Here is a 17,500-nt window from a genome sequence, read left to right as displayed (position 1 = left end):
AGTAGTGGTAATATTAGTATATCAAATTGGTTTCATCCTTAGTATTTTGAACATAACTCCACCGTGTTATCTAACATTTCCTTGAAAGTAACATCGTAATACTTGTTTTGTTGTAGTACAAGCACAAGCACATTTTTTCTTTGACTCAATAAATTTTATTGAAAAGGAAAGTGTCATTACAGAGAACCTATATATAGGACTTTGAAGCATTTTGACCGTGTTGAAGGCAAATTATAATTGGTAAACTATTTTTATGCTGACTTTTCTGTTTTCCCTTGGAAACTACGAATTTCGGACATTTCAAGTAGGCTGCTTTGATATAGCCACCCGAATTTCAAATTACTGCTCGTGCAATCAAGGGATATATCCTATTTGATTTGATGTCATTTCTTCTGCTTCAACAATGTTCCAAGGTCTCGTAAGGATCCCTTGCTCGGTGTTGTTGTTCCCTTGCTCGTCTTTTGCACAGATCTCTGATGTCTTCTCGCTCTGAGTCCAGAGTTGCAAGTCTTCTTTCTTGAAATTTTGTTTTCCACAGTGATGTCAGAGGTATAGGGAAGGAGTTATTTGCTACTACAGATCGGTCTGTTCTCATTTGATGCCTCACATTCGGCCGAGAACCTTCCTAATGGCAAAATCGCTTCATCAGTGGAGACTTTCCACATGTCCAGTATGTACCCTTTGTGATAACGAGCCCGAAATCGCAGAGCATCTAGTTGAATGGGCTGTTGTGACGATGCTTCCGGGTGGGTTTGCGAAGGTACAAGAGTGAGGTAAAGAACTTGCTGATTGGATCGATCGCCATAACATAGTAGTGTGAGCACCATTAGAAGCTGCTGTCTTTTCGTTGTATAACTTTGCGACGATAGAATAGCAGGCAGCTGTACAACCATTAATAAGCTGTGCCGCATCAGCTATTGGCATATATGAATATGGCTAAATAGACGGGCTCTTTCATATAAGCTCAGATTTGTCATGACTCCAATGGTAATTATGTACAAAATAATTTCACAAAGATAAACCTTTTTGTCTAAATTATCAGACAACTTGTAAATCAAAGCAGACAACGGGGCAATGTTCAATCAGGGCATGTTATTGCGAAAGGGTTCTGTTTCGAGAATTTAAGAACTCTCGTTTTGAAGTGCATCCTGTAAAATTCTTTATAATTCTATTTTTATTTTTTTTGCGCCATTCCCAAATTCGAAATACAAGTTGTCTTACAAAAATGTTCACCATCTAAATTATGATTGACAGTTTGCAATATAACTAGAGGTCCATGTAGTTTAATATATGGTATTTCAGGTGATATAATATTCTTGATTCTAGAACATTTTCGTTATGTGTAACATTCAAGTCAATGTACTGATAAGCCATATGCCATGATTGTACATATATTTTAAAGCGATTGAAACAACGAATTGGCCTATTACACTTTAAAAGGATTTTGATTTAATAGTCCGATGTCACGTCCGCCCAGAAACGAGCAGCTTGGTTCTAAGCATAGAAAATCGGTACTTTTTATTATTCATGCGGGCTCGAACTTTTTAACATGTCATGTGATCAGAATGTATAAAAGTCAGATTTATAATGCTTTTCTCTTCAAGATACACTTTTTTCATAAGGGCATCCGCCTCTGTTCCGATAGTTTAGAACCAGTTACTAAGTTACTATGAAAGTTACGTCACGACTGTAGAAGCCTATTATTGTCTCATCTAATTTGGAAAACGTAATCCAACCAAAATTTCGACGCCTCTAAGACTATCCATGTCAAAGGTTGAGTGGGAGATTCCCCATAAATAAAAATGTCTAGGACGAAAATCAATGCAAACAGGAACAACAATCAACCACTGAACAGATTAATCATCATTGACGCTGTAGAAAGTCAAATGTCAACGTAAATGCACATTAAGTCAGGGAACATTAAGCAATGCTCCCAAAAACTAATGAAATGTATATAGAAATAAAACAATCAGACAACTAATTAACAACAGACACAAAATCCAAAGAATTGGATTCAATAGTCTGATGTCACGTCACCCAGCAACGGCAGCCATCGTGGTTCTAAACAAAGAAAATCGGTACTTTTTATTCTTCATGCTGGCTAGAACTTTTCATCAGAATATGTAAAAGTCAAAACATGATCAGATTTATAATGTTTTTTTCCCTCTGGATACGGTTTTATACTTGTCGGAGAAATATTTCATAAGGGCGTCCAATACTTTAGAACCAATTAATAAGTTACTATTTGTCATTACGAGGGAAGTGACATCACAACTGTTGAAGCCTATTTCCTGATATGTATTACTGAGTTGTTAAAATGTAGCTTTTGCAATATACAATATTCTACAACCATGTGCTATTGAACACCATTCCTCCAAATGACCCAACATTTATCCTCTTTCTTCCAGACTTCGTCTGAGCATCATGGCGGATTACTATATTACTAAACGCAGATTAAGACCCCAAATCGGCAACCAACTGATTAACAAGAGGTGCCTTTAACAATGCAATCAAATTTACTTTAAAATGAAACATATTTTCGATTTTATAGAAATGAAAGCGTTATTATCTTAGACTTACGCTTTAAACTTTGAACATCTTTCCCTTATTTCATCATCTAGCATGTCATGAAATGCAGGAGATTCCCACATAAAGCCATGCTTGTTGAAACATTCATATCGTATGTACAGACTTGCACACGCCCCCGAAGGTAGGCCTAAAATGGATAAAGAAAACATATTAATGTGGAGCACTGTATACATGATAATTATTGTTGTTGTTGTTGGTGCTGGTGGTGGTGGTGGTGGTGTTTTTTGTTGTTGTTGTGGGGTTTCCTTTTGGGGTAGAAGGGTTGCCGTTATCGTCGTCGTCGTCGTCGTTGTTGTTGTTGATGTTGTTGTTGAAGTTGTGGGTGTTGGTGACATAGACACAAAGAAAAGATAAACAAAAATAAAATACTCATGATGATGGAGGTGGAGGGTGGTGATATTAAAATGGTAGTAGTATTGATGAGGATGCGGTTGTGGTGGTGGTGATATTGACGGTGGTTGTGATGAGGATGTCTTTGGTAAAGATGGTGATGCTGATGATGATGATAATGATGATGATGATGATGATGATGATGATGATGATGATGATGATGATGATGATGATTGTGGTGGTGGTGGTGGTGGTGGTGGTGGTGGTGGTGATGGTGATCCTGATGATGCTGCTGATGATGATGATGAAGAAGATGATGATAATGAAGATGAAGATGATTATGATGATGATGATGATGATATATAATTGATTGTAACACGTCGGAGAGGCAGAAGAGTTTTATTTACAGTCTAGTTTTGTGATATATACTCCTGTGCTCTATACCGTCTATTTCAAAATTTATTAAGATATCGCTTATCACAAAGTTCGTTGGATTAATTTTCATTTATTTGGCAAATATGGTTTTGAACCAATCGGAAAAACAGTTACATTTGTTTTAACAGATAATCACAACCACTAGTATAGGTATCTTGAATTTATCAAAGGGGATGCTCGAAATGAACTTTTTCCTCTCACACATTTGCGAACTCTCGTGATAAATGATATGTGGCTCTCTTACAAACCATTAACCTATGCTAAGTATTCTACTCGATGTCTCAGTTTATACAGACTCTTGATATAATTTGGTCTTTTCAATAATCCCAAACAAACAAAAATCCAGAAGGCACAAGTCGAGCCTGTTAGAAGCTCAATTGGATTCAGTAGTCTGATGTCACGCCGCCCGGCAATGGCGGCCATCTTGGTTCTAAACAAAGAAAATCATTACTTTCTATTCTTCAAGCTAGCTAGAACTTTTCATATGTCTTGTGATCAGAATGTGTAAAAGTCAAAACATGATCAAATTTATGGGGTTTTTTTCCCTTCTGGATACGCTTATATGCTCGCCGGAGAAATATTTTATACGGGCGTCCTCCATTGTTCCGATAGTTTAGAGCCATTGTTACTAAGTTACCAAGCGTCATAAGGAAGGAAGTGTCGTTACGACTGTTGAATCCTATTATGCTCCGTACAACGGCTAACGATACAATCATCAAAATGAGCAGCTGCACCATCCTGCGTAAACCATTGCTGTTCTTCTTATCCACACAATCATCACAAAGACCGCCAAGACTTGCCCCTATACTTTGACATAAAGATTTGCAGTAACAATGTGTGCCTTTCAATCTTCATCACAAAACCAAAACATCTCGGTGATGCCCTGAGCGCTTAAGCGGCGGTTTGGGTCTATTTAAAAAAAAAAAAATTACCTATATTGTGCGGTTTTAATCATTCCGTATCATAACTAAAGGTTTAAAAAACGACATTTTTTGTGAAGAATATACATTGTCTGTCTTGATACCCGTTTTACGACCTGATTTAGGGGTCTGGCATAAAAAATTATCAATCTTGTAGCAGACTTTCCACAAAAACTAATGAAGGAATGATCTCCATATTCTTCCCTCTTATCAAGATTGTAACATAGTGTGTCACCAATAAGAGAGATTTTACAGCTTTAGTTTATGGGATTTTATTAGAACATTACAAAGTTGAGAATCATAATGTTATGACAAAATTAATGTTAAAAAGTATAATTTGATTATAATTATAAATACACATACCTTATAAAAGAGATCTCTATGGTAACACTATGCAGTATATCTGTGATAACTGGAAATTTTCAGACAATTTCATTGAATAGATTCTGAAAATCGTTTGACACAGTATCCTATACCCTTAGAAGAATTGACATAATATTGAGAATATAGCAAAAATTGCTTTCCGTTTTTCACACTTTTCTTTCTACGTGAACCCGTTTCGATTGTGTTTTTCGTGCCTTTATAGTCTATTTTAAGAAGTTGGACTTCAATAATAATATTTCTAAGATAATAGAATATATTATATATATATTTCCACCAAAAACTCAAATTATTTTTTTGGAAAGATTTTCCTAATAATTAGACCCAAACCGCCCCTTAAAGCCACTCACGTTCTTGCTTTTTGTACTTGTCGATCTCGTTTGATGACTTCTTAATGGATAATGTTACTAGAATTGATGTTTCCAGTTACCAAAAAAAAAAAAATAAAGTGCTTCATCCCCGAACCTTCACCATGTTTGTTTGAAACCAATGACAGATATTCTTTCTCTATTGCAAAATGTCTAGAATGATTCCTTGATTAAGTAATACACAAAAGAGGACTCATAATCACCTTCGTATATATTTTTTTTAATTGAGCTTTATATAGAGCAATATCCACTAAATGTGCTCAAAGTGCTTTACAAGGGGTCCCTGGTCAACAGCAACATTTAACATGTAGGACGGGACATGACGCCTGTTAGGTGATATTAGAATTTTTCGGACAAAGACAACGCTGTTAACGGCCAGGTACTCATTTTACACCTGAGTATGGTGAGAGAATGTGAGTAAAGAGCGAGTGTCATAAAACTAGACCACAGCCGCATACCTCAACCATAGAGATTTTGTTTCATATGGTGTGTTGAGAAATAATTCAAATACTGTAAAGCTAATAGGATTCTATAGTCTGGTGTCACGTCCGCTCAGCAATCAGCAGCTTGGTTCTAAACAAAGAATATCGGTACTTTTTATTCTTCACGCTAGCTAAAACTTTTTCACAGTTTATTTGATCAGAATGAATAAAAGTCTATTCATGATCAGTTTTATAATGTTTTTCTCCTCTGGATACAGATTTATGCTCGTCCGAGATGTATTTCATAAGGGCGTTGGCCATTGTTCCGATAGTTTAGAACTAAGTTACTACTAAGGTGTCAAAAATAATTACCTGGGCAGTGTTGTGCATAAGACTCATGAGATGTTATCATTCCGTCTAAAGATTTTCCTACAGGTATGCCAGCATCTATGCATTCTTGTTTAGCTTTTTGGAAACAACGTATACTTTCAATTGCACCCCTGGCAGAAAACAATAGAAGTTTTAGCCATGCATACGATATTAGAAAAGTGAGCAGTAATTAAGATGCCACCAATGAAATATGGGATGCATCTCTCACAGCTCAAGCGGTAAAGAATGTGACAATTCCTTTTCAATGTCTGACCAGATGCGCAGAATAGAGATAAAAGAATTTGAATAAACTTCAGCCCACTATGATTATTATTATAACTATTACATATTCATCATCATCATCACCACCGTAATCATCATCATCATCATCATCATCATCATCATCATCATCATCATCATCATCATCATCATCATCATCATCATCATATCATCATCATCATCATCATCATCATATATTATTATTATTATTATTATTATTATTATTATTATTATTATTATTATTATTATTATTATATTATTATTATCTATTATTATTATTTCTATTATTATTATTATTATTATTATTATTATTATTATTATTATTATTATTATTATTATTATTATTATTATTATTATTATTATCATTATTATTATTACGATGACCAATGAAACTTACAAGCAGTCCCAAAGCAAATTGTCAGGATATTTAGCTCTGCAACTGGTGATCGCCTCACGAATAGTGCATCCCAACCTACAATGAATTGATCTTTTGGAAAGCCAGGGCAAAGTGAAAAAAGATATAAAAATTTACTCTAGTGAAGTTGGGTCAGTTTTAATCTAAATATGAATTGGTTTCAACAGTATGATGTCATGTCCGCCAGCAACGAGCAGCTTGGCTCGGTACTTTTTATTCTTCATGCTGGCAAGAACTTTTTCACATCTCATGTGATCAGAATGTATAAAATCAAAACGTGATCAGATTTATAATGTTGTTCTCCTCTGGATACACGTTTATGCTCGTCGGGAAAGTATTTCATAAGGGCGTCCGCCATTTTCCCGATTGTTTAGAGCCAGTTACTAAGTTATTATGCGTCATTATGAGGGAAGTGACGTCACGACTGTTGAAGCCTATTGTCGTTAAGTTTAGTAAATTATCTAAAATATAGTATTGATTTGTTTCACAAACAAGGCAGAAATATAACTATTTTTCCAAATGTTGACACAACAATGCGAATTGTGTCCTTATTTGTGCGGCCTTGTGGCATAACACTCTTTTCAGATCGGAAGGTCCTGGGTTCGAGCCTCGTTCGGCGCATAGTTGAGTCCTTGGAAAAGGCTCTTTACTCACATTCTCTCACCCCTTTGAGGCCAAATTGTCAGACACTCTCAAAATACTATTTAAAAAATCAGCGATACAAATTACCTGATTCAATTTCCTGACAGGAAGAAAAAGAAACAAGTCTTCCATGTTGATTTAACCAAACCCTTCTATGAACGAAAAAGGGTCACTTCCCAAGACAGCCTTGTACTGGACAGCAGATGGGAAGAGAAAGCGGGGAAGACCCAAAGAAACCTGACGAAGGACCATGGAGAAAGAATTAAAGGAAGCAGGCCTGTCCTGGAATACAGCCACCGCAAAAGCAGCCGATCGCAAAAAAATGGAGATGTCTGGTGGATGCCCTATGTGCCTCAAGGCCCGAAGAGGATTAAGTATATTCTATGAACGAAAGGAGAGTGAAAACACCTCTGTGGCCACCAATAATATTAATAATTTAGTTCTGTCTACGAACTCTTAAGACACTATTTTCTTACCACCACAGAGGAACCAGTTCACTTCACAAAATTACTGGAATACCTGGATTGAATGGTCAATAACCACCTCAAGCATCTCTCACCCGAACAACAAAACGATTTGAGAGTCATCCTCACGCGGCATCGAGAGGTTTGCTCCGATGTAACCCGTGTCTCACATCTACCGCCATACTCCATCAGACTTAATCCTCTCCTTACATCCTGTACCAAAATCGTCACATTTGTTACGACACAATATACATTTTTCTTATTCAGATTAATTTTATACATCACAAACTTTGAAGAATAATCTTTGTTTTATTAATAATATCATAAAGTTGTTTTGAAGAGAAATTGTTTGAGTTTTAAAAATCTATTTTTTTTGCTACGTAAGCCTGCCATTTTGGGAAAATGCTGAAAATGATCGATACGGACAGACTTACGTCTGACAAACCAGTGCAATAAACCTACTACAGAATGTTCAAGGCGAAGAAAATCATGAAAACTGAAATCGGCAAACTTTTAAATATTAACGTCCTCTCAAACAGCTTCTCATCACCATGTTTCCTGAGAAAAAAGGCAGACGAAAGCTAGAGACTTATTATGGACTATCGACGACTTAAGGAAATATCTTACCCGGATCAATATCCCATTCGAAGGATTGAAGACTTCATCGATAACATCTCAACAGCCAAAATTTTAGGTATCATTGACCTAAAATCCTGATATCACCACGTCCCCCTTCACGATGACTCCAGACATCTTACAGCCTCTATCACCCCATTTGGACTATATCAATATAATAATGTCATACCATTTGGCCTGGCCGGGGCACCAGCCGACTTAATATTTTGTGTGGACTATATAGTTTTGCAGCGGTTTATATAGATGACATTGTCGTCTTTTCTGAGACGTGGGAGGATCACCGGGCAAATCTCGTGGCCGTTTTCATAATTCTGGAAGACTACAACATCGTCATTAATATGGACAAATAGACAAACGGGTGTGAAACTGTGACCTATCTGGGACATGAACTTGGCAATGGACACGTCAGACCAAACTCAGTCCAGATTTCAAGTGTGATGGATTTTCCGGTGCCTAGAAATAGACAAGAATGGATGCGTTTCTTCAGAATGGTGGGCTATGGCCGTTTCTGTCCCCACTTCTCCTCCATAGCCTCACCAATGACACATCTACTGAAAAAAACGTTGCCTTTCTTTGGGGGAGGGGGGGGAGGATTGTAACAAGGCGTTTCGTGCACTTAAACTATTACTGGGAGGCGCACCAGCACTCAGGGGTCCTGATTATAAGAAAGATTTTATTTTGGCATGTGATGCATCCGATCTGAGAGCCGGGGCAGTGTTGTTTCAAGAATTTGAAGACACACTCCACATCATTGCGTTCTATTCCAGAAATTTCACTCGACCTCAGTGTAACTACTCCACCATTAAGATTGAATGTCTTTCTCTTGCACTGGAGCAATTTGACATTCATGTCTGGTCATGCCCTCGGGTTACCATCCTATGTGATCACAGCCCTCTGGCTTTTCTCACAAGGACGAAAAATAGTAACCAGAGTTGACGAGATGGTTTCTGTCCCTACAGAGATACCACTTAGATATCCGTCAGATCCCAGGCAAGGACAATGTCCTGGCGGATGCTTTATCTCGTGCCTTTTATTGATGTCTATTGTTATGTGGTAAAACACAATGTTGCCAGGACATAACCCGAACGAATCCAGAGTTGACCGTACCCTCCCCGGATTGTTTTGGGTATTTTGAACACCGCTTTTAACCAATCAGAGTTCGAGCCTGGCGCTACATAAGCAAAGCGCGAGAAACCTGAGGGAGTGCTTGTAAGTTTCGTCCAGCTGAACAGTATACCGCCTTCCAGCCGCCCTGTTTTATATTATGTTCTTTCAGTGGTGTTTTTATTCATGCATGTCAGGAGGGAGACAAGAAGGAAGTGGAGTTCTGTCTTTCTTATTTGTGTTATGCATATAATTTAGTCTTCTGTATTCAACATAAAGTGTTTGTAAAACTTGATTTCCTTCATTTAAGCGTTACCATTGTCTGGCTTGAAGCACGGACTTTCTCCCTCTTTCTCTTCCCTCTGATCAGGCTAGTCTCAGTGCAGTGGCCGGATATTCCTCTCCGAGGGAACTTAACGAGTTCACTTCTGCTATTCTCTGGTCGTTTCTTTTCTTTTGTTGAAGTTTCGGGCTATCTGGTTCTACCGACTCTCCGTGACTCGTGTTATGGATAGATCGAAAAGAAGTGAGTCCATTTATTCTTTTCTAGAATAGGGTTGAAGATCAACATTGTTCCGTTCAGCCTATGTTAAGTTTTTTTCATGGAGCACAGAATTGCCGGAAAAAACTAAAAAGGTATACAAGTAACTTGTAAACCTTTCTTAAATTAAGGGCAATTTATTGCCCACGTGATTCAAGTGGTTTTTTAGAATATCTGCAAAGTAGTGGTGGGCGATATCACAAATTTTCGATATCGATACGATACGATATTTCGTCATTTGAAATATCGATTTATCGATATTTATCGATGCAAAGGATTTATACACCGATTTATCGAAAATCGATAAAAAAAATTATAGATAAACATGTTGTTTCCTACATCCCCACCCCCACCCAACCCCTCTATTTACGAAGAAGTTCTTCATTTCTCCATAGTTTCATCGTATACTGATCTTGTGTTGTTTTTTTGGGCTCCATTATTATAAATCGATATAACAAGAAATGAAGAAATGATTCTCTGGGTGCCCAATTTTGGCCATTCACGTGGCCATTCGCCAGCCCTGATAAACTGCGATATCGATATGGCAATGTGAAATCGATATGATTCGGTATTGTCATTCATTTCGATATATCGATATTACGATACGAAATGCACAACACTGCTGCTCGGGGGTAATCATGAGTTCTAAGGACTTCGGATTTGCCATATTTTGTGCTCGATCATTAGTTGGCCCCGGAAATCAAAATTTTACCCGGCCACCAGACACTTAATTAAAATGCACTATTTTTCTTTTGGCTGATTATGTATTAACGTGTTATTGTGTGAGGCAATTCTGTGGATTTATATTAAAGTATTTGTGCTTTAACGGAGATTAATACTTACATTCTTCACCTATCTATCCCTCTAAAACGTGCCAATAATCTACCACTACTTCTATTACCTATACCTTTAAACCTAAAGTTTTCTTACTATCTGTCGAGTTGTCAGGAACATTGACCCAACTATAACAAGGTGAAAGTGGCACCAGGCAACTTATGACATTGGGAAAATTATATGACTCCTATTTGTCTATTCCTACGTGTCATTTCTTCTACGTTGACGAAACAAGTAGTAGTAGTAGTAGTAGTAGTAGTAGTAGTAGTAGTAGTAGTAGTAGTAATAGTAGTAGTAGTAGTAGTAGAGTAGAGTAGTAGTAGTAGTAATAGTATGTAGTAGTGTAGTAGTAAGTATAGTAGTAGTAGTATAGTATAGTAGTAGTAGTAGTAGAAGAGTAGTAGTAGTAATAGTAGTAGAAGAAGAAGAAGAAGAAAGAAGAAGAAGAAGAAGAAGAAGAAGAAGAGAGAAAGAAGAAGAAGAAGAAGAAGAAGAAGAAGAAGAAGAAGAAGAAGAAGAAGAAGAAAGAAGAAGAAGAAGAAGAAGAAGAAGAAGAAGAAAGAAGAAGAAGAAGAAGAAGAAGAAGAAGAAAGGAAGAAGAAGAAGAAGAAGAAGAAGAAGAAGAAGAAGAAGAAGAAGAAGAAGAAGAAGAAGAAGAAGAAGAAAGAAGAAGAAGAAGAGAAGAAGAAGAAGAAGAAGAGAAGAAAGAAGAAGAAGAAGAAGAGAAGAAGAAGAAGAAGAAGAAAAGAAAAGAAGAAGAAGAAGAAGAAGAAGAAGAAGAAGAAGAAAGAAAAGAAGAAGGAAGAAGAAGAAGAAGAAGAAGAAGAAGAAGAAGAAGAAGAAGAAGAAGAAGAAGAAGAAGAAGAAGAAGAAGAAGAAGAAGAAGAAGAAGAAGTACAATTGCTAAAATAATAATTTCAACTCACCAATCATCACCAATACGACGAAGACACCGAAGAACCTCACGTAGCAAGCCATTTTGAATGTCTCATTAAGAGTTCCAAAGGTGCAAGGAAAGCATTCACAATTTATATCTTTCCAAACCTCACGTTTTAATTGTTTGAGGTGTGTGTGTGTGTGTGTATGTTTTGTGTGTGTGTGTGTATGTTTTGTGTGTGTGTGTTTGTGTTTTTGTGTGTGAGTGTGTATGTGTGTTTTGTGTGTATGTGTGTGTACAAATTATTTTATTACGCAGTTTTTCCTTATCGCAGCTGTTCAGTTTCTATATTACGTATAATTAAAAAGTTGCTGTTGCTTCTACCATTACTACTATACTACTATTACTACTACTACTACTACCACGACCACTACTACTACTACTACTACTACTACTACTACTACTACTACTACTACTACTACTACTACTACTTCTACTACTACTACTACTACTACTACTACTACTAATACTACTACTTTTACTGCTACTACTACTACTACTACTACTACTACTACTCCTACTACTACTACTACTACTACTACTACTACTACTACTATTACTACTGCTACTACTACTATACTACTACTACTATTACTACTACTATATACTACTACTACTACTACTACTACTACTACTACTACTACTACTAACTACTAGCTACTATTACTAATACTACTACTACTTACTAATACTACTACTACTATACTACTATTACTACTACTACTACTACTATACTACTACTACTACTACTACTACTACTACTACTACTACTACTACTACTACTACTACTACTACTACTACTACTACATACTACATACTACACGACTACGACAACTACTTCTACTTTCACTACTACTACTACTACACTACTACTACTACTACTACTACTACTCTACTACTACTACTACTACCACTACTACTACTACTACTACTACTACTTACTACTACTACTACTACTACTACTACTACTACTACTACTAACTACTACTACTACTACTACTACTACTACTACTACTATACTACTACTACTACTATACTATCACTACTACTACTACTACTACTACTACTACTACTACTACTACTACTACTACTACTACTACTACTACTACCAGTACTAATTCTTCAGTTACTACTGCTAATATTATATTTCTATATATGTCTTTTATCTACCATTATTTTCTAGAAAGTTCCCATCTTTCACTGCCCTTACCATATCTATCACGCTCTAGAGACTTGAAACTTACAAACCCACGCCACGCTAACGCTTTATTCATGTACTCCAACCATCGTTTCATGTTATTTGTTTTCAACATTTATTGCAAATTGAGCTAGGGCGAGAGGGTAACTTGCTCAAGGCCACACAACGCAGCGCAGGTGATCGAACTCGGTTCCTTTCGGGTTCGAAGCAAAGACTTTACCTCTGAACCACGCTGCCCCTAACTTGATATAACGGGAAACAATGACAGATGTCGCCGATGAATGTAAAACGTATTAAATGTCTTGAATTAGCAAACAAATAGAATGAATCCAACATAAATGAAAAAAATAGGTAAGGAAAGAAATAACAAAATTGAGACACAAAACATTAGGTTTTCTGATGAGAGCCAACATCTTGTGCTCTGAAATTTAAAAAATAGATTCCTTATCATGCGTGATGCGGCAATCGTGTAAAAATATTTTAAGATCATCTTTCAGTTGCCAGAAATTTCAATTTTCAAAACCAAAAAAAAAAGTATTTTTAAAAATTGCGAACCTGACTAACGTTATCTAAAAGACCTGAGAGAAAACTATTTCCAGATAAACATCAGATATTTGTTTGATATTACTGTAAAACATTCTGAGCCAAATTTAAATACGTTATACTCTTCAACAGTCCTTCCTAATGACGCATGGTAACTTAGTAACACCGGCTCTAAACTATCGGAACAATGGCGGACGCCCGTATGAAATATTTCTCCGGCGAGCATAAAAGCGTATCCAGAGGGGAAAAAAAACCCCATAAATTTGATCATGTTTTGACTTTTACACATTCTGATCACAAGGCATATGAAAAGTTCTAGACAGCATGAAGAATAAAAAGTAATGATTTTCTTTGTTTAGAACCAAGATGGCCTCCGTTGCCGGGCGGCGTGACATTAGACTACTGAATCCAATTGCGATCGTCCCATTCTTTATCTCATGTCCAAGGTCTAGTGGCTTTTCGTGACTCAATGACGCGGATGCCTGGGAGAAAATATAATTATTTTTTCCTTGAGCTATTAATACCAAAAAAAAAAAAAACAAAAAAAAAAAAAAAAAACACAAAAAAACAACACGACTACAGCAACCAAAAAAAACAACAGGAAAACTAGGATGCGCTCGCGTAGAGTACACGTAGTAAAACCTGAAAAAAAAGGAAAACAAATTATCACCATCATCATCGTCGTCATCATCATCATCATCACCATCATCATCATCATCATCATCATCATCATCATCATCATCATCATCATCATCATCATCATCATCATCTTCATCATCAAGACCATCATCATCTTCATTTCTAAAACTGCTTACTCTTTTTATTCATCTACTCATCCTTAAGCCAGTGACATGATACAAATATATATTATCATCATTTTCATCATCATCATCACACATTTTCATCTTCATGAACAAATTCACAACTCTCCCAAATCCAATAATAATAACAATATTAACAATAATAATAATAATAATAATAATAATAATAATAATATAATAATAATGATAATGATAATAATAATAATAATAATAATAATAATAATAATAATAATAATAATAATAATAATAATAATAATAATAATAATAATAATAAAAATAAAAGTAATAATAATAATAAAAATAATAATAATAATAATAATAATAATAATAATAATAATAATAATAATAATAATAATAATAATAATAATAATAATAATAATAATAATAATAATAATAATAATAATAATAATAACGATAAAGACCACAATCCAACAAAATTAATCTCCAGTGTCTAAATGCTTAAAAAGAATTTTTTTTGGTAAACTTTTACTTCATAATATCTATATCAAATACACCAAATTTATAAAACTTCTTATGAGTAGCAATTTTTTTTTCATAATTTGTAAATCATTTGAGTACATATGTGACCATCCGCCTCGAAACTGTATTAAGTCGGATTTTTCAATTTTGGGTTTTTGGTACCCAATCATAGCTTATATTATGCTTAAAATTTTGATACCAAATTTATAACATTCTGATTATTCATTGCCCAACTATGACCGTTTGAAGTAGGGAGAGTGTAAAAACAAAGTTTTTAGAAAATCGACTTTGAAGTGAGCCGAGAATAGTAAAATTTGCAGAGACGCCAATTTTCAATTTGACTCATTTAACTGATTACAAATATTTTCTGATATATGAACACATTGCTAAATACAACCCCAAAGTTTCCTTATTTCAAGTGAAGAAAAGCACCAAAACATAATGATGGTAGTGAGGATGATGCTGTGGTGGTGGTTGTAGTAGTAGTAGTAGTAGTAGTAGTAGTAGTTAGTGCGGGGCGGTCCTTGGCAAGCTTAAGGACCACGGTCCTACGGTCCTTGGGAAATGAAGACCGCAAGGACCGGTCTCTAGACCGGTCCGTTCATTCTTGAACCGTTAAAGACCGCTACACGATGAAAACCGTGGCCTACAGGAGTAAAACACACGGAGTAGTCACACTCATTTCAAATTGTAACCTAATTAGAGAAGAGGGGTGATGCCTTCTTTATTTGCTCACCGTACTTCATTGTTACTTCGATAATTTAATAAAATTTGAAATTTATCCCCATTAACGGAGATAATGGCATCGCCCAAGGCGTTGATCGAGTTGTTCGTGGCGTTGATACACACACGCAACTCCTACCCCCCCCCCCCCCCCCCCCCCCACCACACACATTAGAGGGCAGCGAGCATTGAAGAGTAAGAGAGAGACGTGAAGTTATAATAAGAGGGGGTGGATGAGGTGATAAGAGGGTCGATGGTGACTTTTCGCCAGATCTAACAAACTCAGCTACCCATTCATTGCTGAGTAGACAGGGATTCAGAAAAAAATCGACTGCACCCGGGATCGATCTCTGGCCCTTTGCGTATAAAGAGAGTGCTCTATCAACTGAGCTATCGGGGTCCCCAAATATTCTATTGGACCTTTTAAAAATACAGACGTTATAACTGTTTTTTTTGGACGGAAGAAACTAATGAAACTCATATTACTTGATTAGTTAAAACACCAAACGAAATTTTAATATTATTGTATTATTTTAAATGACAACAATGCGATAGAAAGGAGTGGCGACAAGAGATGGACAAAAGAAAACAAAAAATCAGACTTGCAACTTGCTAGGTTCGACACACACACACACACACACACACACACACATCTTTAGTAGTCACATACATTTCAAACAATAACCCATTAGAGAAGAGGGGTCATGCCTTCATCATAGATCATTGTCATTGCGATCATTATGGTGTAGTAAATTTTGAAATTTACCCCGTATAATGGAATCGTCCAAGGCGTGCGCCTCCTGTTCCCCCCATCTCACACACGAAAGGGCGGTTTGCGGAGTGGAGGAGGTGGTCGTCTGCCTCTATGGTCGTCTGTGTCGTTTAGTGTATGGCAAAGGGGGGTGGGTGCGATTAATTAAGTGGGATGGGTGGTGATTGGTGGAAGATAGGCAAAGGACCGAGGCAACGAATCGCTGGGGAAGTAGTATGGCGCGAGACCGTTGAAAGGTGATAAGAAGTGAGGACCGCCGGCGGTCTTCCTCTTTGGGACTGGACCACGGTTCACAGCTAAAAGACCGTGGGACCGGTCCTCGGTCCGGTCCTCAGCGCGGCACTAGTAGTAGTAGTAGTAGTAGTAGTAGTAGTAGTAGTAGTAGTAATAGCAGTAGTAGTAGTGATGATGATGATGTCATAATGGCTGTTGTAGTAGTAGTAGTGGTAGTGATGATGATGTGGTGGTGGTGGTGACTGTGGTTGTAGTAGTGGCAGTGGTTGTAGTAGTAGTGATGATGTGGTGTGGGTGGTTGTAGTAGTAGTGATGATGTAGTGGTAGTGGTTGTAGTAGTAATTACGATGTGGTGGTGATGGTGGTTGTATTAGTAGTGTTAGTGATGATGATGTGGTGGTGGTGGTTGTAGTAGTAGTGATAATGATGTGGTGGTGGTGGTTGAAGTAGTAGTGGCAGTGATGATGTGGTGGTGGTGGTGGTGATTGTAGTAGTAGTGGTCGTGATGAAGATGCGGTGGTGGTGGTTGTAGTGTGTGTGTGTGTGTGTGTGTGTGTGTGTGTTTGCAAGAGAGAGAGAGAAGGAGAGAGAGAGAGAGAGAGAGAGAGAGAGAGAGATAGTGCTAAAAGTGCATCAAGTGATAAGTAGAGCAACACGAACTTTAAAACCAACGAGGCTAAAGTTTGAGGTCAAAGTATTTGTTATTAGCTATTATTGGCAAGTGCGGCCTTGGAAATGGTGGCTCTCTGAGAGAAAGTCAACTCTTGTTTTGAATGTTTCACTGATAGTTGCTTTTTAAACTTTAAATATATATAACTTATCGTCAATACTTATGTTGAATTATTATGTTTTCATGTAGAAAAATGATTGTAGTTTATGAAACAACCAAAAACTGAAATTTGATCATTTTGACCATTTCCACTTTAAAACAGGTTTTCTTCGTTTTCCAAATCCCGACTTAATACCGCTTCGAGGCGTAGGGTCACATATGTGGTCTTGTGGTATGGCACTCGCTTTCGGATCTGAAGGTCTGGGTTAGAGCCTCGCTCGACGCAGTGTTGAG

At 36.8% G+C, this 17,500-nt stretch overlaps 1 protein-coding gene across 2 annotated transcripts in view; it reads right to left on the bottom strand.

Moving 5' to 3' along the window:
- The window catches only part of LOC144962705 (uncharacterized), a 15,175-nt gene extending 3,364 nt beyond the window's left edge, over window positions 1-11,811 (bottom strand). Inside the window, exons 1-3 of one of the 2 annotated variants that reach the window (XM_078895883.1) lie at window positions 11,656-11,811; window positions 6,491-6,580; window positions 2,581-2,716 (exon numbers count right to left, since the gene is read on the bottom strand). In XM_078895883.1, the coding sequence (XP_078752009.1) occupies window positions 2,581-2,716; window positions 6,491-6,580; window positions 11,656-11,707 (278 nt within the window). In that variant the 5' untranslated portion in view covers window positions 11,708-11,811. The remainder of the gene's footprint in view (window positions 1-2,580; window positions 2,717-6,490; window positions 6,581-11,655) is intronic. The other variant, XM_078895884.1, reaches the window with a different exon arrangement.
- Between the last annotated feature and the right edge of the window lie 5,689 nt (window positions 11,812-17,500).

This window comes from Berghia stephanieae, chromosome 1 (genome assembly GCF_034508935.2).
Source record: "Berghia stephanieae isolate SIO BIC M18660-M18661 chromosome 1, UCSD_Bste_1.3, whole genome shotgun sequence".
NCBI classification, from domain to species: domain Eukaryota; kingdom Metazoa; phylum Mollusca; class Gastropoda; order Nudibranchia; family Aeolidiidae; genus Berghia; species Berghia stephanieae.
Note: the sequence above shows the minus strand (reverse complement) of the source record. Positions and strands in the feature narration are given on the sequence as shown.